The sequence below is a fragment of the Clavelina lepadiformis genome, chromosome 9 (genome assembly GCF_947623445.1).
Source record: "Clavelina lepadiformis chromosome 9, kaClaLepa1.1, whole genome shotgun sequence".
NCBI classification, from domain to species: domain Eukaryota; kingdom Metazoa; phylum Chordata; class Ascidiacea; order Aplousobranchia; family Clavelinidae; genus Clavelina; species Clavelina lepadiformis.
Window position 1 is genome coordinate 4,329,040 of NC_135248.1, and position 25,666 is coordinate 4,354,705.

The window sequence follows — 25,666 nt, forward strand, 5'->3', positions numbered from 1 at the left end:
CAACTGCCAACTTTTCTTATTTTTTGCAGTTGGCTGTTAGAAGCAAAATAAACTAATATAAACAATAATTTAATTTTACAGCGTTGTAAAACTTGTGTTTAGGTTACGAACAACAATCACAACAATAAATGTTAGAACTTTTCCCAAGTTTTTCCCAGCCTTGGTTTTCTATGGTTTTCTATGACGTCAGCATTCTTTGTTGTGCGTAGTTCACAAGTCGTCTGCTTTCGCTGGTCTGATTATTTTCATAGGTTATTGCTACCTATTATTTTGACGGTTTATATAGGTATAGGCTAAACTACATTACCGGCAAAGTTTACAAATTGTTTGCTTGAATGGCAAGGCATAGGCCAAATGTCCAGGACATCAGGCAACGATTTGATTAAATTCCAGTATTATTTGAAGGATTAGATTATATAGGCCTTATAGTCAGTAGCAGCAAATAAGCTGCTTATGTGTAGCAATCAACTTAAATTAGGCCTAGTGATGGGACGATTAATTTAAATCAAAGATCATAGGTATTAGCTTAATAGAGAGACTTTTGTTGAAATCAATAGAATTAGGCGTTTCTTGAGAATTGGCATCAGAATTCTGCTAGTACGGTACTGGTAACAAAGGGTTTGCTGGAAGATTTACACAGGTAGTCTATCAATTTCTCAATCAAAGACTGGAAACCAAATACACATTATTTCTGTTAAATACCTTTGTTTGAATTAGTTAATGTAAAAAATACAAAACAGTGCATTGCAACTACTTTTTAAACAGAATGTTATATAGTTTTAAATGCTAACAATTCGGAAAGGCACTGGAAAGGCTATATTTATTTCATTTGGTTTAACTTTGGAATCAGCCCATTACTGAATTAGATATTTTTTAGCTCTATAGCCTAGTACATCAAATTTTAGTCATAACAGGTTTATCAGTCAAGATGACCCAAAGAAAAATTTCTACTTTTTTCAATGCATCTCTGGGGTTGGTATTAGCTTATATGCTTTTATTGGTTGAAGAAAATTGTATTTAATTGTTAGTCTACATTAGGTCCTAAATTCAGTAAGAATTTCATATTCAGGGGAAATTCAAACTACAGAAACATGGCAATGAAGAGTAGTGGACCTTTGTACCAAAATAACCTGGGTTCAGCTGCAAAGCCAATACAATGGACATCTCAGATGTACCGGCCTAATCCTGTGTTGCAGAGATATCACAGAAGCAGAGTAAGTTTATGAAGATAATGTTATGATTTTGCAGACTTTGACCATAACAGCATAATTAGAATGAGAGAATTACTGTATTTCCCGACAGATGGCGTTGTTTAAAGTAGGCTGCTAAGTTAGGAGACATGCATTGCAAGTAACTAAGTTTTTTTTTCGTTGAAAAAGTCAATTACTTATTTCAAGCACTAACCACGGTAGTATTTTTGTCTGAGCGTTAAAGGTTACCTGAGAAGTGAGAACTTCTAGTTAGGTTGAAGTTAGTAGGCTATATATATGCCATTCTAATGAAGTTATCACTTAAGCAAGAAAACCCATCTTGAATGAGCAATTATAGCCTTCAAAATAGACCACAGTCTACCTATTTAAGATCTCTTGAGACTTTAGTTTTGATACAGTAACATACACTACATTTATTATCTACACAGAAAGAACAAAAAGCCAAGCAGAAAAGTGAAAGGGTAGGTTTTCCAGGAAGTGAAGGAGGTAGTGAATATTCAACTCCGGCTAGCTCTCAGAACTTTACTCAGAGCTCACAGATGATGGATGATTCTGTAAATTTACCAAACTCTTACTCCTCAGAGGTAAATATGTCTTTCTATAAAACTGCATACAGCCTAAAGCACTTCTTATGAAAGGAAGAAGGAGGTATTACTTGATTGATACTGCCTGGCTCAAATTCAGGATAGCCAAAGCTGGAGTCAAAGGAATTTCAACACAGTCGGCAATTGTGTGCCATTTTTCTCAAATCGGAGTAGACCTAATAGCGCAGGAACAGTTGCAAAATATGCGGGCGATTTGAAGCCTTTTATGGAAGCAGACAGCAAACAGGAATTAAAACAGTACATGGAATTTGCCAAGCAACAAGCGAGAGAAAGGGATGAAAAGTATGCTTGCTGCATTAACATAGAGATGTTAAGTTATATGCGAGGGTAGTGCTTTGCTTACATAATTAAAATAATGTTTTTTTCAGTTCGAATTTTTGTTTTGATTCCAGATTTGACAGGGAAATGTTAGGGGAATTTCTTACGTCAGCAAGGCAATGTTGTGAGGAAGCAAATGGTATTGCTACAAAAGTTTCGGAAAAGTTAGATGAAACCTCTTCAAACATCATCAACAAATGTGAGCTCATTTTCATGGAAAAAACAATTTTTCAAAGCCAAAGGAAATTTTAAAGCAGTCACTATTTGGAGCCTTAAACTTAATTTAGCTTCTTGTTATATTTCCTTTTGGGTATTCAGTGAAAGAATGCATGGAAGAGATGCTGCCAAAAGTTGAAATGATGCAAAAAATAATTCAAGGAAAAGATGATGCAGAAACAATGTTGCAAAATGAGGTATGGAGAGCTTAATTATGTAGGAACTAGTAGTAAGTTAGGATTTGTACCAAAATTAAGAAAGATTAGTTAATCAAAGAATATCAAGGGTGCAATATAACGTGAAACTGTGACCAGGAATATATTGATTTCATAAAGTCTAGCGTTACGGTGTCTTTTGCAGTTGAGTTCAATTAAGTCTCAACTGCAGCAAGCAGTGGAGCAGCAAAATGCTTTGAAGGAAACTTTGTTCGAGGAAATGGTCAACAAACAAGAACAACAAGCACAGAATCTAGCTGGAGTGTTAAACCAAGCCACTCAAAGTCACACTGTAAAGATTTTTTTCACACAATCATTTTTAAGATACACATTATAATACCAATCTAATCATCATATCATTAATAGTCAGGACATTAAAATACAAACAAAGAGCTGCAATAAGTAGCCTTAAAATTTTTACATGTTTCTTGTTACACTTTTCAGGAAATATTAACCGAAATAAAAGATTGTGTGATGAAGCCAACTACAAAAAGTTGTGACATGTGGAGTCAGTACTCACCCCAATGCAACAACTTTCACATAAAATCTACTGTTCAAAGTAGGTAACGTATCAAGTAGCATTTAGACTTCAAATTAAATTCAGCTTCAATTAATTTAAGCAGATTTGATGGGCATATGATGTAGAGCTGTTTTTGTTAGGAGCCACAGACTATAGCTCTGTCAACTTGCCTAAAATGACCAGGTGCAGAAAATTTCCCAAGTTTTCATCACCCGTTGCTACGGTGTCTCCATTTCGTCATACAGGTATCTGTGTAACAGGATTCTGTTTTTAATTTTTCTCAAAATATTGTTGAATTTGGATGATGGCGGATCCATGTAAACCTCTCACGATCCAAAACCATTAAATAGAAATCAGTACAGCACCCTTAAATGTAATATGGTACCATTCATGTGCAAGATTTTGTAAAAAAATATTGTTTGATGTGAGATTCATTTTCACATGACGAAGCGGCAGTGGTGGTCAAAGTAATCACATAAGTTACTTACAGTAAGTAGAAGTATCGTTACTCCTGAAAGCATCTACTCCATTACAAGTAGAATTATTGCTGTTCAAAACTACTCAAGTAAGAAGTAGTTATTGATCTAAAGTATGAGATTGTGAAAGCCCAAATTACCATGAGGTTGTTAAAAGCAATACCACTACAGGGAAATACATAATCTTATGTAAAGCTAAATAATCTCAGACATACCTTTGTCCTTCATCAGAGCATACTTATGTGAAAAGCAAGTTGTAGACTGTATATAAACGCTTTGTGCAGACGTGATTGCAAATGAAAATTGTGGAAAATTATCTTCAAACTAAAACACGGACTACTTTCTACTTCAGCATTGGTAAACCTACTCAAGTACGTTATTTTGGCCTAACCACTACCTAAGTCAAAGTAGAAGTACCCATGAACAAAACTACTTAAGTAGCCAAAGCAGAATTACTTCGTTACTGATCATCACTGCCTATAGGTCCGTTGTTTCCAAAATATTGTGTAACATTTACATTTCTATTTTTAGTTGGATTTTATCGGCAGCAGCCAGCAAATAAATTATACCCGAGTTCTTCCGTCAATAGATCGCCACTTAGTAACTGTAACAGACAAAGCAATGTTTCAGATAGGTATGTAATGCTGGTAATAACTACAGTTCCAGCAGTGATCTTACTTACGTCAATGCTGCTCTAGGTCTGATGCTGTCTTTGTTGGAACCCAGTCAAACAGGCAAATTCATGAAGATATGAACAGAATTGACAAGGTAGGGACGTAATAATTGTCAGGGTTGAAGTTACTGACTGTACCTTAGCGCTGTGTTGTACACAATTATCAACAACTACTGCTACATATGGACCATGTCACTAAAAAAGCAAATAAAAACTGTATCTAACACGAAAACGCTCGAAGACCAGCGGTGATAAATATTTCTAGAGTACATGTCGTGCAAAGACTTTCGCAGATAAAGATTCCTATACGATAGCCTACCATTACCACGGCCTGTTGGGCTGCTACATCTCTTCAACATCTTCTTTTTAGTATAATTGCCGTTTAAACTTGCAGTAGGTATTTCAAGGTGTGTCTACTTATTGCTGTTCTTCAATTCTGGTTCACAGGACAACAATGATGATAGTGTTGACGCACTGGTCAACAGTTTATTCGGCGATGAAGAGGAAAATATTCACGCAAGGCCTAAAAAGCCCCCGAAACGCAAAAACCTACGAAAGAATGTAACAACTGATTGTATTGTTAAGTAAACTGTAAAAGCACAATTTTTCGAAATGTTCGCGTGTTGTTTTGCATATAGCCGAGCATGAACTGTGAATCGAGCGTTGTGGACGTGCTTGAAATAAGTAGAGACAGTCAGAAGGAAAATTTGCCAATGGAAGACGATACAGATGAGGTATGAACACTTTGTAGTTTTGCGTAACGTGAACCTTAAACGTTTTACTTCACTAGGAATATCCAGCACTCTCTTATCATGACGTCAGACTGCGAAGGAGCAACGTACAACAAACTGGAAGGAAGATGACAACGGTGGTAAGTACGACAGACAGTGTTGAACTAAATATTAATTCAAGCCGAACAAAAAGGCTGTAAAGCAGTGATTCCCAACCGCGGCTCCAAGCTAGCCTTCTTGCGGCTCTCATTGACCCCTGAAAATCCCACAAAAAATATAAAAAATCTATTTATAATAATTAGGGCGATTATTTTTTGACTTGTCAGTTGGAGTTGGAGTCAAGTTGGACATTAAATTGATTTGTGTTATTTTTCTTGTTAGTGTTGCTATTCGTTGGTACATGCTTTCATGCTTTAAAATTTTCGTTATATTTACTTGAGTGTATTCATGCGGCTCCATACGTACTCTGAAGTTTGAAATTCGGCCCCGACACCAAAAAAGGTTGGGAACCGCTGCTGTAAAGTGTAAATGCTAAAATCAAATAGACATTTGGGCGGTAGCAATGTTTTGCATTTTTAATAACCTGAACTTAATCGTTTTAGCTCTTTTGTATGTTACCCTTCCATGTACCGTTTTGCTTTTATCATGTTTATTGGTTCAGCTCGGGCAAGCATCTGATAGCGACGAATCGGACGATATATTTTGTTTCACCACCACGAAGCATAACCAACTCAAACTCGGCTGATTTCCTGCGTTTACCAATATTTTGTTTCTTGTTTTTTTTTGTTACTACTTTTCCTAAGTTTTCAACCAACTGACAGTTTTATCCGTGTGTCGTGGTAGTTTTATTTATTAATGCGTTAGAAGAAAAATCAAAAAAGAATATATCTTTTGTAAAGACAAAAAAACATTTATCGCATTCGCACTGTCACTTGTCAAGTTGTCAATAACTATGAAAGGAGTATACAGTGACAAACAGAAAAAAACAATCGTCTAATGTATAATTTTTTAGTTTTTAAAACCCAATCTTAACCGATGCAATGCGCAAATAAGCCCCACGCTTGGAGATTGTTATGCTAGTTTCAGAAAGAAAATATAAACAGACGATGTCTGATGACAAGGATAAATCATAAAAATATAGCACTGAAGCGAAGAAATCTAAAGATGACAAAAGCATAAAAAATCAACAAAACAGATGGTGTCATCTGACGTGCGTTATGACGGTTTGCACCGGGAGGTGAAATACAAAAAGGCAATCATACAGCACGACGAAGCATGATTATGGTAATATCGTTATTATTTGCCACCGATGAACTATTTTTGTATAGGGCTATAGGCCTAACGTTTAGCCTACCAGAAAATCTGTTTTACACAAATCAGTAACTATAATAATCACAAGCAAGAAGCATTATAATCGCAAATTCAGGCCAAGCCCTACAGTTTAGTATGCTGCAATGATTAAAACGCGAAAGCTATAAATAAACAAAACCCTTCAACTTTTAAAATACAATACTTTCGAAGCGCATTAAAAATGAAGTGAGTGATAAATTACAGGGCCGGCTGCTACAAACGTTAAAGCAATAACCAAAGAAAATCTCTTGGCAATAAAACTCGGAAGAATGAAAAACTTTCCATTAAATTTCTGGTAAGAGGGTGTACCTGAAAAAAATCAAGCAACCGATTAATACCAAGTACAATGATTCAATTCTAAGAAGGTGACATATAGCCTATTCTGCATCCATACACGTAGGACTGTAGTTTTATTATACCATTGAGTGGTAGGCTGGTTAAGATCAAGTTCTGACAAATCGATGGTGGCTTGACCCATGAGCACTTTCTCTGATGATAAGAAGCCAGTTTGATTTTTGACCGTGACATGAAGTTTTTTTCTGGTGACCTCCCTCGCTGAGATATCGAATTCCAACCTTTGCAAAAGATATTTGTTTGTGAAAAGTTAACAAAAAAAACTTTTTGCTGGTAATACCGCATGGCATCGTTTTTAAAAACTGTTATCAAAATATCCACCTTTGGTCAAACACTGGGTTCAGGTTATTTTTGATAACCTTGGTCTTCAAACGATTCTTCTTGTCTGGAACGATATAAACTCTGACGTAGGGGTCAGATGTATTGTTGTCTTCGTCGCACACAATCAAATTCCTGCGAAAAAACAAGAACTGCGTTAAGTTGATTATTTTTACGAATTGCTGCACAATATGGTGCATACATTTCTTTATAAGCATACCCAGCCAGATTTTCCTTTAAAATATAAACATATTTTAAAGCATGATGGCCAGCTATGTTTATTCACACGCGCACTAATACGTATTACTATTTATGCAAATAACCACGTCAGTCTCCCTATAATTCACACAACTGTTTCGGTGATGATTTTATTTTTTCTTTTACTGTACGTATGTCAAGCAGAGCAAGCTGTATAGTAGAAAAAATTGTTTAACTATAAAGGAAGACTCCGCGTTCTTCTTTTACAATGTTTTCGCATCCTGACTTCCTTTGTACATTTGATAACGTGAGCATAGAGCACATTAGGTTAAGCATAACTCAGCCTGATCCCAAAATTTTAAATGCTTATAAAGATATATGGTAAGTTGAAGCAAATTTCAAGATAAAATTATTGTCGGAGAAAATGTACTAACTCTGCTTTGACGACAAGCACGACAAGACTGTTCTTAGAATGCCTGATGGTGAGCATGATACGACCCAGTCCCTCGTCGATTGTCTTCTTCCCGTTTTCACTCGTCAGTCTGAAAATATGTTACGACGTTAAAATTGTTAGTGGTTTAATAAGAAAAATTATTGAAAACATGAAGATAGGAATTACTGCGGGTGCTTATAGATCGAGATAATGATGGCAGCGAATGCGAAATTTAACAAAACTTTTAACGTTTCCAAGATTAACGTTTAACTTTATTAGATTACAGAAATTCATTCTAGGTTAATGTATAGTACTTAGCATTGAGCCGCTTGCGTAGGTTGTCCACGGCGCCAATGTTTGACATTTCTGATGAGATACTTGATGACCTTTGAACTGAGAAACTGCTGGTTGGATGAAGCCTGTTAGTTTCTGGGGTGCCTTCTGTGCATTTTTGCAATGATACAGTCAAGGTTAAAAACAGAACACTAAAAGACATCTGACAAATGTTTAATGACAGATTTACATTAATCATAAGTGGATAGGAAAGCGTTGCAGAAATTTACTAAATTGTTTTGAACGAAACGTGGTGTGCCAATATTTCAGAAAAGAATAACTGATACTTATTAACGAACAATTGCTCAAAACTCTTTATGTGATTGAGAAGCGGCTACAGAAACAAATGAGAACCTGAACTAGCATGACGATAACATGCATGATTTTGAAATTGATTGATGAAAGATACAGCAATTATTTTGAGCTGAGCAACGACACTTGCAAAATCTACTCGCATGCGATAGTTTGTTGTTGGTTAGTCTACAGCCATTAGAAATGCGGCGCAATCAATTCATTTCATGACAGCTGCAATCATAAACATTTGCAACATTGCGGTGAGCATTACGTGCCAAGATGTTTCAGACCATGCGAGCCACTACTCTACTCAATGAAAGGAATTCTCAGATAAATTCACAAATCATATACTAGAGTCCAGGGATGTCCAACCTGCGGCCCGCCTGAGATTTTTGTGCGGCCCGCTAGTCATTTTCACTCCAAGTAGTATTTTGAACTTTCAATCTTACCCTAATTAAAATGTACCAGTCAGCTTTTAGGGGTGCAGTAATAGTATAGTATGGTAACAACAGGGTTATATATAACTATAAGACTCGAAGATGTACCCATTTTTCTTGAAATTTAATAGTTTCTGCGGCCCACTACAATAAAAGGTTGGACATCCCTGTACTAGACAATTGACGAATATATTCAGAACATAGGAAACAGGAATCTGATCAGGCCTCAAATAGAATCGCACATAAAGCTACAGAATTTTGGCGACGTGCGTTGTTGAGTGTAGTATGCCAAAAATAAACCGACCTTTTCTTATCTGGTTTAAGTGTCAATCAATGCGACAACGCATCAAATGTGCGGTGGTATACCCAGTTATATGAAGTAAAAGTATGGTTTTTATTTCGCTTCATGGTTAGTTGTTTACGTCACAAGCTAATGAGCTATGTTAATGTTAAGAATTTGTTCTACAACGTAGTGATAAATCTGTACATATGTGAATCGATTATGCAATAAATAAAACGTAGACGTCAATCAAATGAAATGGCGTCCGCCTTAGCGAATTCGGCGATTAATTAATTATTTCTCAGATTAATTAAGCTATCGTAAATTGCCCGTTTCACCGCAACGGTTTCACAATGTAATGTTACCAATGAAAGAAACCTCGATAGTGACGCTAGCGTTGTTTTAGCATATTTGTGTTAGAAGAGACGGAATACTTTAATACGGAATGGACAAACCGATACTGCAAGCATAGCCCCGAACTAATTTGCGTCCAACTACGAATAACATCTGTATGCGCGCAAGGCAAAGCTGGCAAACTTTCATCATGCATGACCACAAGGACATGCAAGGGGCGTTTTTGTCCACGAGCATATGGTGCACATCGGCAAATTGGAAAAGTACTTATGGCATATGAAATTGAAAGCTTGTAATATTGTTTGCCAATCCCATATTCTCCCTTAATTACTACGCAGTGGTGATGCTTACGCGGCTGTTAAAAATTTGTGAAGACTGGAGTGTTCATTACGTTTGTACTGGGTCACTTTGGTAACTGGAGTCTTGGGTTTATCGCTCAAAACTTTATATTACGGGCCCTCCGAGCTCGTAGTTACTACTGGTCAAATATTGTTACTATTTTAGCTATTCAGAAAAATTTCGCAAATAAAAGTCTCAAAGTAACCAAGTACCCTATCTGCCTTCGACTTAAAACCGAACCTATGCAATTTGGGTAGACACCGGCATTGCGTTTTTCTTGCCGGAAAGAATTCTTAATACTTGGGGAGAAAGTTACCAGCGCCACGAAACTAAAACCCTTTTATAACTGGGCGGCAGGGCCATAATTACTGTTACTAGGTTCCAGGTTCCAGGTCGATTCAACCCACGGACGGTTAACCTGAGTACGACTAAGCCCAAAACGGCCCAACCAACGTCTGTGGGTGGTATAGACCTTGATTTGAATTCTGATGGATTTAATAGAGTGTTGGTTAAATTATCCTGGGATTACCCGTCCTTGGTTGAATAGTTTGTGGTTTGATTTGACCAACCACCTTGTTATTATGTCATCGGTCGACGTGTGAAAATATCTCAACAATGCATTATGCCAGTCAGTCAGTGTATTACGCACTATAGAGGATTTTAATTTAACTAAAAAGCTAACGACAAATGTAACCCTCTTAGAAAATGTGATAATTTCACAAGTTTTGTCTGAGAATTCCTTAAGAAAAACAACAGCATAACAAATATCTTACCATAGAACGCTTGCAACGTTTTGTCAACTGCATACAGATGAGTTTTGAAGTTACAACCAATGATCAATCGTTAGCATTAACCGATAAATAAACATTTCAAGCAACCATCTCGTAGCAAAGCTTTTAAGTTCTAGTCACATTTCAGGCAAGGTAGAAGCAATAGAAAGCTGGCAAAACTTACCAAATTCGATGTTGGCAGAACTTGTGCCACTCTTTTCACTCACATTGTCAACCGAAGGTTGGGATGTTGTACGTTGAGGTGAAGGCGTGGGGGCTAGAGCTTGCATAAAAATTGATAAAAAACACTTTTACATTGTATTGGAGTAAGTAGCTGGTTAGTATTACTTCATTAATCATTTTTGTTTACTGTGACTGACAGAAGCGCTTATCAGATTTGACCAAACCTGAAACGCCACCCATCTACCCTTAGTATAAAAAGCTACAAGTCTTTACTTGTCTCAACACGTGGCCCATTTCTCTGGGTATTTGAAGTGGATTTGCTCATATGTACGGTGATATCGTTTGGTTTCCTCGGTGCATTTGTCTTTTCCTTCCGTTTTAATATCTACAAAAATTTTCAAGCAATATTTAATATACAAATCAAATTAATACTTAGTTCCTTATCAAAGAGACTGAAAAAGTTCTGATTAAGTTGTTAACAAAGTTCTTACCCTCAAGGTCATTCTCAAGTTCAGAACTGAGTTGGGTCCAGAACCGTGCATGGAAAATGGACGTTCCACAGTCATATCCGTTTCATGAAGAAGATTTTTGAGTGAATATCGAAACACGCCAAGATTTCCCAATGTTCCCACAGTATTGTCAACCTGAATATTACAGCAATATCATACAAAATAAGTTGCGAAAAATATGTGCGACTAGTCTTGTTATGTTTTTTTTAATCAAAAACTTTCTTTTTTAATAACTCTTTGCACAGGCTACGTATGGATTAGCTTCAAGCACTGAAAAATTATGTAAGCTATGTAATGTTGTTGTAAAAGATAGTTTAATACGCTAAGTTTATTTCATTGTAACCATTTTTTCTCACTCAAATTTTGGGCAATGGCTCATATTTTACAACATAATCGTTTGTACAAGAAAAGTTACAAAAGACTACAGAAACCATTTCAATCAAAACAATCTAGGTCAGGATTTTAAGCAGCATGTTGAGATTTTAATCTAATAAACCATTGTTTTCTCAAAGCAGTTAAGCAACAATCAGATGCAACACCGCCTACTTGGTTATACTGTATCTACAAGACTACAGTATATACCTTATACTTAAACCGAAACAAAAGCATACTATGATTGTAAACAACACTGCAAAATACACATCGTACTGTACTGCCATTTTTTCTGTTTAATTTTTACAAAAGTAAATCAACGTAAAAACAAATAAAACGAACACTGAAATATGACAAATGGAGCAAGCAATGGGGTGTTTAGTGCAAAACTGTAGCAGATACATAAACATAAGAGTTTCCTCAGTAAGTGTCCTAGCAGTTATCTGGGTAAATTATCTTAGGAAATGACACCATAGTAGGTCAGCAACCTATTGTTAAAGATAAGCAGTCAGCCCAAAAAAAATTCAGGTTAGCATATAATTTTAAGTTGCAATTTTACAACTATCCAGTGAGGATAAAATAATCCAATGAAACTAGCTTCTGACAAACATTTGTTTTAGGGAAATATTGGCATTATGTTGGTGTTTATAGAGGTTGGAAAATCGGCTACAGCTTTTGCAGAGGATTAAACATTACTATAAGTTGTGACAACCACCGTACAAGCATTTGCCTCAAATCTATACTAAAGCTTACAAAACGCTTTACACTACAGGACAGACACACAACGTAAATAGCTCTACAACGCAAGTGCACGACACTCAGCTCTAAAGAGGAAGAAAAGCTTGATTCTAGACGATACAAGCAACCGAATTATAAACAATATCAACACAATTCATATGCTACAAGGGCAAGTAAAATCAACCGAAAGTGACATCAAAAGTATCGATTGATTGTAACACCAATGATATTTCAAGCACTCTAGTTTGAAAGAATTTTAATGAGTAAAAAGAAACCACTCTAGCCTGAAAAAGTAAAAAGATTGCAGAGTAAGGAGCAAGCACTTCGAAATCTGAATGCAGATTAGTGTCCTGCAAGGTGATAAAGGAAATCACATGCAAAATCGCAACAAAAATATGCAAAGGATTCGAAGTAACAACCTTGCTCAGGAACTGGCGTTCTGTCCTGCCTCGTGATTTATCGAAGGCTTTTCGTATCATTTTGCCTCTAACACGCTTGTCCTTAAGCTGGTTATTAAATTGATTACAAGTTTATGCCTTTATCTATCCACTGAAAGACATATTTTAATAATTTATAGCCTATACATTGTCACTTGACCAGTTTCAATGTGTAAAGTAGAAAAGGATAACACACATATCATACACACGCTTAAAATTGCCTGATAAATGTCAAGGTCACATGTACATTTTACGCAAAAAATCAAAGTTACTGGTTTGCTTTTACGCTAAGGATAAAAAATTAGGCAGTCAAAATCAACTACAGCTTGATATTAGTTACATTGGTTTGCAATAGGGAAGAGCCAAATCAAACAGGGATCTGAACTTCACGCACAATTTTCAACCAGTTCTGTTATTTTCACATATCCAAATTTTAAAAGCAGATTAGGAATGAAACCTTAATTTTGCATGAAGTAAGAAACCAACGGCAAAGCTTTCAAGTTTTCAACCGTACTGACAAGAGTATGTTAAGCGAAAACAGGCTGATTTCTTATTAGCCAACAGGATCAAAAGTTTAGGCATGATTTATTTGTATGTAAGTGACTTCGACAAAGTGAAATGATTGAAGTCAGTAACTTCAGATTCGATTTAGATATGTACAAATATGAAAAAAAACATATTACTCACAAATCTTTTTCAATTTGGCACATCCCTTATTTGCATCACTTTGTATATTATATACATATATATATTGCAAATGCGACATAAAATAAAATCTCATTGGTTCCTTTTATTATCTGCAATTCTGAACATGAGTTTATAAACAGTTATAGCAAAACGGTTTGATTAGCTGAGAATGTATAAGCATACAGTAGTTCATACAAAATGAAAAGAATTGAAGATAATAATAAGAGTACAAAAGTACAAGAATAACACTATGAGTATGTCAAAACAATGCAGCATTTAGGTCGTTTAGTATATATGTGTTTATAAGTAATCAAACAGCGGCTTTCCTCAGAAAATGCAATAGCAATTCAGTGTTCTCAAGACACATGCCAATACAATGTAGCTCTATGCAGGAACTTGGAGTTCAAGTGATAAATAAAGTGGCTTGGAAAGATGCTTACCTCAAATACAACTTGGTCATACAATGGGTTGTTAAGAAGCACCCGGAAGTTTTCCTCCCAAACTGGGCTGTTTGTGTGCATAGCAGTCTAAAATTTATGCAGATACGCGTGAAAATTTTGTCAAGCATCAATGACTGCCATAGCAAGACGTAATGCTCTTTTTTGTATTGTGTTGTCTTTATTCAGTAGCAAGAACTGCTGTAACATAAACGATCTCCAATATCTTTGGTTACTACCTGTTTGAATGCCAGATGAAAACCGAACGTTTTAGCAGATCTATCAGCGCCTTGTACTTTACAATATAGGTAAAAATATGTTTAACTGACCTTGGTTTTCATGGTTTCTTTGCCTGGGAGTGATATTCTTAGGCAAGGGCTGGGGTCAAATGAGTCCTGTTGGGAGTCCTATGGATGAGAACAATGAAGTTTAAAAAACTGTGGCACTTATGCATGCAAAGCACAAATTATGACATTGCTTTATTTCATGATACAACAGCAAAGCTTGATGAGGTATCATTGTCAATCTTGTGCTTAGTTATAACCAAATAAAACTTGACTCAAACATTAATTTCATTGATTAATAAATAAATAAATACATCATATAACTGGAGGTTATTGACGTAACTTACCGGCAAATTCTTTGCACTGTCAACATAAATATTCAAGAATGCAGAGAAAAAATTTTCATTGGCACCAGCAAGGTTCAATGCCTGCAAATAAAGTTATTCCTGTATTTGGAATAGTCTGTTTGGCAAAAATGTATTAGTTTAGCAATGCAACTGGCAATTGGTTTGTCACATTTAACTGAAGCCGGGTACCAGCTGGCCAAAAGCTTTCAAAACGTTTAATACAATAAAGGTCAAAGTTATACTTGTACAAAAGGTCAGGACATAGTCGCAGAAATACAGGAAATAAACCGAAGTCTCATATAACAATGTTTACACAAGAATGTAAAGATTATCTAAACCAAGAAAAATGCCAGTAAGATAATCTTTGAAATACTCAGTATGGAACCACACACACACACCAGCACACACATACCTCTTGAAGGTCTTTGGAATCATGTGATAGGTCAAACCACTCGAGTTTCACGTGAATGGAACCACTGGTAACTTCTTGCAATTGTATCCACTAAACAAAGAAGTAATCTCAAAAAATCAATAAAAGAAATTGTTTTCTTACGGAGTCAATTGCAAGGGCATGGAGGTGTCTTAACTGCATGCGTTTAAAGGTCAAAGAAATCATTTCTTGCTAGCGGATGACATACAAGTGTCTGAACAAGTGGCCAATGACCATTACTTAAATCTATTTCAAGCTTTTACCTCATCAAGGACGCCTTGTTCAAACACCGTTTTCACAGGAAGTCTTGCACTAAAAATGCACCAAACATAATACAAAATTATTGGATAATTATGATGGTTAATGCAATGACGAAGCCATATTTCATTAAATAGAGAGATGGTTGCATTATGCAAAACTACCTACAAAACACAAAAAAATAAAAAGTTGAGTTGTAAGTTAAGCATGAACATGAATTCGAGTATCAGTTGTATATAAATAATCATATATATTGGTCAAAATGTTTGTCTTGATAACTATGTAATAAAACACCGTCAACCAACACCTAACTTCAAACCAAAACTTACTATCCAAGATCATCTGCTTTATTCAACGGCCCATCGTCATCAAACAATGACAATTGAATGTTGGAGTTCGCCACATCACCAACAATAACGTTGAAAGACTCATTCCAAGTTGGATTTATTGAGTGCTGAATACTAGTCTTGAAATTCTGCCGATGCCCAGCTGTTAACACCCAGTACAATTCATTAATGTATGTTTATTTATTCTAATAACATCAGTAGAGTCATTTAATGGTAGTCAGGGGGAACAAACTACGGATACTGATATAACATAATAACGTGGTTATTATTATTTTCCATTGTGCTATTTTACTACAATATGATCCATTCTACGTAAAGAATTAAGTAGTTATTTAATGTAATATTAGTCCAGCTGTAATTTTACCGCTCTGTGCAATTTTCTGGTTTGTAAATTACCGTCTTTAATCACTCAAAAACAATCAGCAAAAATAATTAGGGTAATTCACAAAATCAAACTTGTGACCCAAAACAAATAAAATGTGCACAGGTATGTTAATAAGTATGCAAAGTTAGTATGACAATTAAAAAGCTTGCTTTGAACATTGTAACACCAATACAAAAAAATGGCTCGGCGTACTCATGCTTCTGGTAGGACAAATTTTAGGACAATTTTTGAAAATTTACATCAAAAATATGGAACTAAAGAAATTTGTCACTAACGCCTTTTTAGCAAAGATTCATTAATCCATTGGTATAAAAGTTTGTCCTAAACTTATAACGTTGCTATTTTACTTAACACTAAAATAAATTAGCTTACTAAATCAAAAGATAAACCTTACAAGGCTAAATATGAGTTATGAGCCAAAAAAGCATACACAGAATAGGCAAAAGTAACGCTATAGTTAGTTGGCTGTGCAATATTATGCAATATCATTTTCTTGCAATATTAACATTGCAAGAAAATTTATTATGTATGGAATTAATCTGCCAAAGTACCAAAGTTATATTATATAGGCCTACAGCTTTAGTATTGGTTTTACTCTTATATCTTCCTTAGGGTAATGTTTCAATTTCCAATATCACACTTTAAAACCATGCATCTTTTGAAAACAATCAAGTGAAAAAGTTTGATACTAGCACGACCAGGAGAAATTCATTATACAAAAATCACACCAAAACACAGTCAGTCATCAAGGAAAGTTGTAATACAAATTACAATGCATCACAAGCAACGGAACTTTTGTAGAACGGAACTTGCAAGCAACGAAACTGCGCAATGACAATCAAACCAAAATTGTCTTAAATAATTAATAGACCTATGTTTTTGAAATCATTGCATGCCACCACTCCATGGACTGCAAAAGTTACCAATATGCAGAATTGCAGACAATAGGGAGACAGCAAACATATTCAGGAAATTATTGTGCGTTACATACCAATTTTTCATTATTCTTCAACAGGAAATTGCCTACACTACAGTGCAACATAAATTTGAGAGAAGATCGTACAGGAATGAAACATGTGCCATGGCAATATCACCATCATTCAAACATATTACATACTGACACTATTGATTCGGAGTAAAGTATTGTATTATGGTTAACTAACAGTCTCGTAGTTGTGCATTGATCTGGCATCTTTTTTTAACCTTCATGCACTGTAAAGATTAATTTTGGATTTTTTTGTTAGAACGATTTTTTTTAAATGTTAGGTTATAGTGAGGAATTATGCAAAGCTAAATACTTGAGTGAACATGTAACATCTACATATATACAACAGGCATTTTTTGTTAAATGACCATCAATAGTTGAACCTCGATTGGCAACCACCTCGATAATGAGACTGCTTTTTTTCAAAGACCCAAATTTTTCCCCATCCTTTTACATGCAATCGAGTCTCGGTAATGGAAATCCCTCTGTTTCTGGACCGCAATTTTTCAGCACTTCCCAAATACCCATAATCACTACGCTAACGCAACCAATTAAGCAATTTTTTTTCTCGTTTTGTTGGTAGTAATATGCTGCAAACACATTATCATTAATAATGCTCCGTTACTAAGAAATGCTCATGTTATCTAACGCAATGGCAGCAGTCACTCAACCAATCAGCAAAAAGCAAGTAATGCTACATGTAAACCTTCGATCCCGACCAACTCTCTGAAACGAGACCTCTTTCCCTCAGTCCCAAAGGGGTCAGCTGGTGGCTTTACCCAGTCCACCGAATGTTAAGCACCCCAAACATTTACGATTTGGGTATAAGCAATTCACAACCCCGTACTTTAGTCATTCAACTACACTTTTGCATATATTTTTGGTAATAATTCTGTTTGAAACCAACAACAAAACCATTTAAATTTTGTCCAAAATGCAAAATTAAGCCTGTAAAACAAGAACAAACCATGGACATGCTTAAATTAAGCAGGCACTCTTGCTAACCTACACTAACTTCATAATTTATGAGCAAATTAAACTTTAATATCAAGCTATGAGTAGTTTTAAACAATTACAAATTGAAATTGATATCTTTGAACGAAATGAAATGAAAATGTGGCATGCGTGCAGTGATTGTAATGACACGGCTCACCTCGTATTTGAATCCCGGCTGAAACATGGAAAAACATACAGTAGCACCCAAAACCTAAGTCAGGTCTTATGCATTCGAACCAAACACACTCGTGACATTTTATACAAGTTTGTATAAAATGGTGATAAGAAAAAATAAAACTCATTCCAATCATTTACAAATTTTTAGTATAAATATGTTGGAAAACTACATAGACTAAAAGTAAATGTAAAGTAACAGCAATTTGCAAAGTATGCTATTAAAATGACCATCATTTGCCCATTTTAATTTCAACTGGTAATTTAATTTTATTATTAATTAAATTAATTTTGGTATTTTAATTTCGGCATTTTAACTTCAACTTAATTTCTAAAGCAATTCACCTTCAGCAAAAAATAATATAAAATGGGTCACAACAAATTTACAATCAACGGATCAATGGATCAAAGATGGTCGATGTATTGTATTCTACATTAGTACATATGTGGTACTGGTAGCATTGGCAAATACTGTTGTTAGCGATTTACTTTATAATAAATTTAAGACCAACTTTTCGACAATATGGTGCAATTAAAAAAAAACACCATTTAGGAAAAGTTTGACTATAAACGGTGAAAAGTTTGTTTTACCCAACAGATTCTAACATATTGTTCTTTTACTTTATGCTTATCACGGTGTACGCTATAGTACTGTGTAAAACACTATAATTATCAGTAGCAAAAGTTGGATTGTGTTCACAATTGGTAGCCAAAAACTCAGCAATGTACTTGCGTTCATGCAAATAAGAGTCAGACCAGTTTAGCCAAAACCAGTTAAAATGCTGTTAGTTCTTCACTCGTATCAAATCTGCAGCAACTCACAAACTATTACTGAATGGTTACAGTCAAGGTTATGGTGGATTATACAAGCTAATAAATAATATCAGGGGTTAAATGCAAAGATTTTACCATTGCAGTAAATTTGTTCTTTTTTATGCTGGCTTGATGGCGAAACTTTTCAAACACAAAAAAATGAATGATTGTGGTTAGTGCTGCTGGAGATGAGATTGTCATAAAATTGAAAGACACATTAATGATTGTAATTTTAATGTAGTTGTGGTCTGCCTGTGACCACATGATGTAAGCCGAGGTTTAGAAAGCAATCCTATGATGCAAAACTTCTTTAGTAAAAGATACCAATTTAACTTAATGCTGCGATGAACTTAGCATATTTTCAACTAAAAAGCAGGTAAACCATTTGATGAAAAGCTCAAAATGTAAAGTTTTAAAATTTCTTGCAGGGAGCTTTATTACTTTGAATATTTCCATACAGAAATACATCGCGCTATTAAAGATAAGTGCGAGATCATGCAAAAAACTGGCAGAAATAAATAACAACTTTGTGTTCAATAACACCAGCGACACCTCAATGTCAATGTAAAAAGTGAACAAACTAAGATTCAGTAGAATTAGACAAAATTAGATTTACCTTTAATTACAACAAAAGGATCGCTGCCGCCTCCAAAACTGCCAAATAACTTGCGATCTTTCTCTTCAAGATTCTTTGCTTCTAGGATGTGAACACGGATTATACCCTGAAACGAAGGTCAATACAAAATGAAAACTGGTTAATTAACAGAAATAACCTAATTTTAGACCTTTTAAGAAAAAAACGATAAATAATGGCGAAAGGTTAAACTTTGAAAACAAAATAAAAGCATAAACAAATGTTCTTGACATTAACAAGTAAAGCAACGGCGTTCAACTGTAAAACAATTTGCAATGATCAGGGTTTGCAGAATACTGTAGATATTTCTTGATATCTTGTACCAGTAAATTAACGTTGAAACAATAAAATGCATAAACAAGCATGGTGAATGCCCATTGCAATGTAACCAGACATAACTGGATGATACAATAAATCAATGGTGCAACCATTTGTCACATGAGTAATTAGTTTGTGGCATGGTGGAAACATAAAAAATGTCACCACGCTGTTGTTAAAAACAATTGGGTAAGAAAATATATGCACGATGATAATGAATATTTGCATTGAAACTGCATTCTGGTATGTAAACGAAGTAGAGTAAACTGCAACACCACTTTCAAAAATTTAAAATAAGGAGAAGAGAAGTGATATAGGAAGGATGACGGCTTAACAGAGTTACAGTATATTGGATGTCATCTCCCTTCTCTTTTGAAATTGGTTTCTTGCAAATTAAGAGCACTTTAAACCAGTAAAAATAAGACATTAAATTTACATTTTTCTAATTTAGTATTCAAAGACTATTTCAATAACAATTTGAATACGTTTGGTCAAATTGCTGTGGTGTTGGATTTCAGTATGAAATACAGTTATGCCAAGGGAACTTCTCCCAGGCTAATAAAGCATATCTAGCAGGAGAGCTTTGAAGCGTAATAAAGAAATGTGAATCTAACACTTATCATCAGATTCTTTTCAAAGAAACGTTAGAAAGGAACGCTCTTACCCAATACCAACGATCCATCAATCACAATAACAAACATACAAAAAATAAAGTCAGACGGCAAATCACAGGCCACAATGAACCCGTCAACTTGCAATATTTGTTCAATTTCTGACAGAAACGTGAACTCAAGGAAATTAACAATAAACATTAACATTAAATACCTGTGGTATGGGATATCTCAACTTGCTGACATCAACGTCCGGACACAATTTAACGATGTATTTCTCAGGCAATACCATGATACTTCCAACACTGTCCATTATAGCACCTCGTAACAAGGAATCGAAGCCAGGAAAGTCAAAAACATTTGCAAGATGAGTAAGATCAAAGTCAATTGTCTGAAAATAACAGCAGCTTTGGTAAGCGAATTTTTGGAAAATCTGCTTGGAGGTTGTATAAATCAGGGGTGGGCAAACTTTTTGTACTGCGGGCCGCATTAGAAAAAATGTTGCAGCCGGCGGGCCGCACACTCTCATTACAAAGTAGGAAAATTTACCCGGTGTGTAAATAAACGCATATTCATATTAAACACAATTTTTGCATTTCACACTCAGTTACGTTTAAAGCTACGCAACTTCATCCCAAAGGCCTACGGTAGCCGCTACCGTATTTGTATTTTATGATCAAACAATTGAATCAAACAATGCGTGAGAAGTGTACGGCTAGTTGCTGAAAGCATGTTGCAATACATGCGCGACTGACGTGTGTGTGTTTACGCACTGAAAGTGAAGAGAAAAACACACTCGTAAAGGGTAATAATTTGTCATGTAACCTGTTTAATTAAAACAATAAGTGATGAGTAGGAGTTTCTGCAAGTGCCGGCGGGCCGCATAAAATGGGACCGCGGGCCGCATGCGGCCCGCGGGCCGTAGTTTGCCCACCCCTGGTATAAATGGTTCAGCTTGTTCCTTACACCACAAGCCAATGTTATTTGTACAGTACGTAGTGCTTGTTTTCAAAAGCAACACATAGTGTTTTACATATAGTGTCCATGAAACCACACAATCAGGACTGTGGGGTATAGAATTATTGTGCCAAATTAAATTAAGCACTATAGGCCCTAAATGCTTTTTCCTACAACTGAATTTTGCTTGGCAGTAACCCTGTGATGCACGCACAAGTATTGAGTTTAGGCCATCACTATCACAAACTCCTTTAGTTTGGTTTTCCAAAGGACAGCAATAAACAATGACCCGAAAACAAGTGATTTACAAGTTTAGTCAACTTACAAGCATACATTAAAGCCGTTTTAATTAAAAACAAGAAAAGTCAAAGGTTAGAAGTTGAGAAGCGATGGTCAGTATTTATGTAGCAACTACATTTGCCTGCATTTAATGCTGATATGCCAGGTACTGTGGAGCACTCACTTAATCCACAAACAAAGGCGAAGATAAAAATCGTATTGTAGTCTATCTATCGATAACAAATCAAGCGTAACACTGTGAAACCACTATTGACACTGGTAACAGATGATATTTAGACTTTCAGAAAAGGTGAAGGTCACACACTGAAAATTGCTTCTTTCAGTAGACAAATATCTACAGATGCAATTGAACGACAAGGTAGCAGTGCATCGCATCTGCAGAATTATAAATCTTTTTACCAGCAGCAGCAGAAGTAAATGGAATATATGCAACACATGACATAATACTCATATACTGTCTCTGTCTTAAAAAAATTTATTATTAAGACCCGCAAATATAATTGTTTCGTTCAAGGAATTTCAGGGAGATGCTTTTATTAGCAACAAAACCTATGAGATCAATGCAACTTACCGGCATGTGTATAAACGCTGCTGAAACTGCACCTACTAGTGGCATCTTTTCAAGCAGAGGTTGCATTTCAAGACGAAGAAGACCTCGAATACGAAGGTCGCATATTCCTGCTTGAAGGCGATTTACAGACATGCCGATATTGCAGTCGCTTTCATAACTAAATAAATGGCAACCGTTATTATTACTAAACGCTTGACTAATAAAGTTATTACGTGTTAGAACAACGAAAGTTGACTGTGAAAATAATAACTTATTACTAATAACGATTAAGTGTTACATACACAATCTGGACATCGATGATAATCTCATTTCTTCGGGTTAAGTTATCACCATAAACTTTAATCCCAGACACACGAGGTGCTCTGTCGCCAAGATCCACATCAGTGAATGTAAACCCACCAAGAAGGGCTGACGATTGTTGAATGGAAGGTTGTATCTGTGTTTGAGACACAATTAATGTTCAAGCAGTTTACACTGTTGTCTTATGCTGTGGAAGTCAATGTTAATGTAAAAAAATATCAGCCTAAACTTCCTCTCTTGTAGAAAAAGGATATAAGATAACAAAAACAAGCATATATCAAAGTTTCAATTTGGTCTAAATATTACCAAACCAACCTGTTCTGTAACTAGATTTTTAATGTAGGATCCGATGTACGGCCAAAGTTGGTCAATGATTTTGTTCAACCATTCAGCTTTCTCCACGTCAGGATAGTAGAGCTAATCAAAATATTGATAATTTTCAGAAGAAGAATAAGATATTTGGCAAACAAAATGTTAAAGTCTCCAGTATGGGACAAAACAAATATACACAGAAGTTATAATGTTGAAAGGCTGTATGTTACAATACTTTGTGGTTTGTTCATTGTGCAACCAAAACTTTAACATCAGCAATTTTAATTAATAGCAGTCTTCGACTCTAAACTCTATGGCCAAGTACTTCAGAGTAGAGAATGGTGCAATATAGTACAAAAATTTGAAAACTTAATGAGGTTCAGGGTTTAAACCCAATATTACCATTAATCATAAAACACACAACACAGACAGACATATATATTTGCAATTGGCAATCTTTTACATGTGACATTGACTAACACATTATTACCAAAAAAATTAGAGTACATCATAATAAGGTTTGAAAAGTGTGCAACTCCAATTTGAATAATAAAAAGCTGTAGAACTTCAGCTCTGTACTTAAATATATACAGAAAAAAAAACTTGAAAAAGATCAAATGCCTACCCATGACGGTAGGTGCTGGCCATTAATGCGATAAACCTCTTTTACGGTTTCCATGAACTTTTTCGGGTCATCACTGTTTTGTTTTATCACCTATTAAAATTCATTAAAAATATAACACATAAAAAAATCAAGTACGAGTACGGTTAGCAGTGACTCTGAGTTCAGATTATGATCAAAGTATTAGACATTAATGATAAATTAGTAAAGCGTAACTATTTATTTAAACTTCTAGCAAAACAGCATTTTCAATGCAGCAGCAAAACTTATGACACTACCTCAGAGGTAGCTTTCCGCTTTTCTCGTTGAAATGTCAAGTATAATAATGTGCATACACCTGGATAGAGAACAAAACAGAAAAGAAATTACGCACATGTAAACATAAGTATAACTAACAAAACAAGTATGCCTAAACGATCTACACTCAAACTTTACAATAATTATATTACTTTGCATTCACGTGGAACTTACAGACACAATTATTAGCTATGACATTGTAACTTTTGGACCAGTATGTTTAGGTTTAGTCAAGTTTTAGCCAGACATTTTACAGAATTAAAATTAGTACCGTACATATAATTACTTTGAATATTAACCAACCAATTGAATAACAGACACTGCAAAAGAAAAACATACAACACATAAGCTTTAACAGCTGACAGATTTGTGAAGTGACTAACTGTAGATAGTATTAAAATATAACAACAAAAATTTACCACAGAAAACCCACAACAGACTGAACTTGAAGTACCCAAGGAAATAAATGCCTGCTGCTACTCCGAACTTAGTGCAGCCAACTTTTACCATATCACAGGTATTTGAAAATCTGGAAAAAAGACAACATCTATAAATTGAACACACACATACATAAATAATTATATATATATTTACAATTCTTGCTTTCTTTTTGAAATGTCTGTATACATAAAACACTGGTTTTAGCAATGCAAACGAATGGCAAATGAAAAGAAAATGTAATCACAAAACCTTGTTTTTAAAACGTTTTGCACTGATTCTGAAATGGATCGAGAGGAATTCTCATTTTCCAATGATTTAGCAGAATCTGGATTAGTTTCCATATTACCACCTAAATATCAACAATATTTAGAAATGCTAAATGTCAATAAAACATTTTACATTTTATGCAATAAAAATATACAGTCTATATACCTGGTATTCCTTTAATTACTTCATCTCCTAAGTCAGGATTAGACCTTACAGTATTTTCGGCCATGTTGCAATTTAAGGAGTAAAACTCCGAAATTTTAGCCGCCTGAGGTTTGGTTGTTATCCAGTTAATTCCTTCTTTTCTCCTATTACTAGAAAAGAATGTTTGTAAACAATCAAACAATGGTATAGCTCGCCTATATGTCTATATTGCGTCGCCTATCACCCTGCCAATGGGTTTGGTATCAGATTACTTCGACTCTTCGAGTCGCTGCAAGTACGATAGGCTATATAAGCAGTTGGGTTACTGGTTACCTCATCTGCCTACCATTTGGAGAAAAACAATTGAGACCGCACTATAATCTTGAAAACATTATAAAACTATACTGAAGTATGTATAGTACACTAACCGTAATGCACAGTTGGAGATGGGATCGTAACAAAACACCTGCCTTCTATCATATGCCTGGGATGCCTAATGTAAAGTTGGCATATGGCATATGCCAACAAATACTTAGCATTACAGGTGGCATGTACCACATGCCTAGAGCTTACGGTGACATGCACCACGGACCTACGGTGACATGCACACGACCTGGGTAGTGGCGATGACGGTGGTACTGGTACATATGCGGTTCTGTGTTTTACAGTAATCTATAATGGTAGTCTATGATGTAATGTCAAATACATAGTAACACATTAGTATTGGACAGTTGTAAATCAAATGTGCAGGCTCTAAGCCAGAGTTTCTAAAAGTGGGTTCCTTAAAACATTTTTAGAGGTTCCATAAAAGGCGGTTAAAAATCGCAATTTAGTATAACAATGTCGTGTAATAGACTACCCATATTATTAAAGTGCACTAATATCTTTCGGCGGGGGGAATAGGTATCTTTGCTGTGTGCAACTGTCCCCACCCCCTAGCCCCTCCTTGACTACGTCGTTGTCACGCAAGTTATGATAGTCGTATCTTCTGACCAGACAACAATTTTTGTCAGTATTCCAGCCGTACACGTGCATATCGTATGTGCCGCCATGGTTTTGTACTTCTGTTTAGTTTTTTTCTGACG

General features: G+C 35.4%; 2 protein-coding genes across 9 annotated transcripts; one reads left to right on the forward strand and one right to left on the reverse strand.

Moving 5' to 3' along the window:
* Positions 1-498: 498 nt before the first annotated feature.
* Positions 499-5,877, forward strand: LOC143470052 (uncharacterized). 2 transcript variants are annotated; one of them, XM_076967908.1, is made up of 15 exons: positions 499-640; positions 1,070-1,214; positions 1,640-1,795; positions 1,896-2,098; positions 2,209-2,333; positions 2,453-2,547; positions 2,711-2,857; positions 3,010-3,124; positions 3,226-3,330; positions 4,093-4,195; positions 4,260-4,329; positions 4,682-4,795; positions 4,873-4,968; positions 5,025-5,105; positions 5,627-5,877. In XM_076967908.1, the coding sequence occupies exons 2-15, from the start codon at positions 1,092-1,094 to the stop codon at positions 5,708-5,710; spliced, it is 1,617 nt and encodes a 538-aa protein (XP_076824023.1). In that variant the 5' UTR covers positions 499-640; positions 1,070-1,091; the 3' UTR covers positions 5,711-5,877. The 2 variants fall into 2 exon arrangements, with proteins under 2 accessions (XP_076824023.1, XP_076824022.1); XM_076967907.1 differs by lacking the exon at positions 499-640 and adding an exon at positions 789-972.
* A 496-nt stretch (positions 5,878-6,373) lies between these two features.
* Positions 6,374-24,981, reverse strand: LOC143470051 (extended synaptotagmin-2-like). 7 transcript variants are annotated; one of them, XM_076967902.1, is made up of 28 exons: positions 24,915-24,981; positions 24,603-24,751; positions 24,420-24,519; positions 24,149-24,258; positions 23,711-23,769; positions 23,436-23,525; positions 22,814-22,915; positions 22,480-22,634; positions 22,199-22,355; positions 20,585-20,761; positions 19,424-19,529; positions 17,978-17,995; positions 15,437-15,596; positions 15,113-15,161; positions 14,832-14,921; positions 14,420-14,500; positions 14,118-14,195; positions 13,792-13,878; positions 12,647-12,733; positions 11,100-11,252; positions 10,882-10,993; positions 10,610-10,708; positions 10,429-10,455; positions 7,933-8,059; positions 7,620-7,727; positions 6,991-7,122; positions 6,735-6,890; positions 6,374-6,624 (listed from the first exon to the last, which is right to left on the reverse strand). In XM_076967902.1, the coding sequence occupies exons 1-28, from the start codon at positions 24,917-24,919 to the stop codon at positions 6,600-6,602; spliced, it is 2,799 nt and encodes a 932-aa protein (XP_076824017.1). In that variant the 5' UTR covers positions 24,920-24,981; the 3' UTR covers positions 6,374-6,599. The 7 variants fall into 7 exon arrangements, with proteins under 7 accessions (XP_076824017.1, XP_076824016.1, XP_076824015.1 ...); XM_076967901.1 differs by lacking the exon at positions 17,978-17,995 and adding an exon at positions 18,904-18,948 and having other exon boundaries at positions 10,610-10,702; XM_076967900.1 differs by lacking the exon at positions 17,978-17,995 and adding an exon at positions 18,904-18,948.
* Between the last annotated feature and the right edge of the window lie 685 nt (positions 24,982-25,666).

Excerpts from the sequence above, each read along its gene's own strand:
- LOC143470052 (XM_076967907.1), top strand. The coding sequence starts at position 929 with ATGACCCAAAGAAAAATTTCTACTTTTTTCAATGCATCTCTGGG. Across the intron at positions 2,858-3,009 it reads AAGCCACTCAAAGTCACACT|GAAATATTAACCGAAATAAA; the intron begins GTAAAGATTTTT and ends TACACTTTTCAG. Across the intron at positions 3,125-3,225 it reads CATAAAATCTACTGTTCAAA|GAGCCACAGACTATAGCTCT; the intron begins GTAGGTAACGTA and ends TGTTTTTGTTAG.
- LOC143470051 (XM_076967900.1), bottom strand. Across the intron at positions 24,259-24,419 it reads CAAAACGTTTTAAAAACAAG|ATTTTCAAATACCTGTGATA; the intron begins GTTTTGTGATTA and ends TCTTTTTTCCAG. Across the intron at positions 11,253-12,646 it reads AACGCCAGTTCCTGAGCAAG|GTTGACAATACTGTGGGAAC; the intron begins GTTGTTACTTCG and ends TGTAATATTCAG.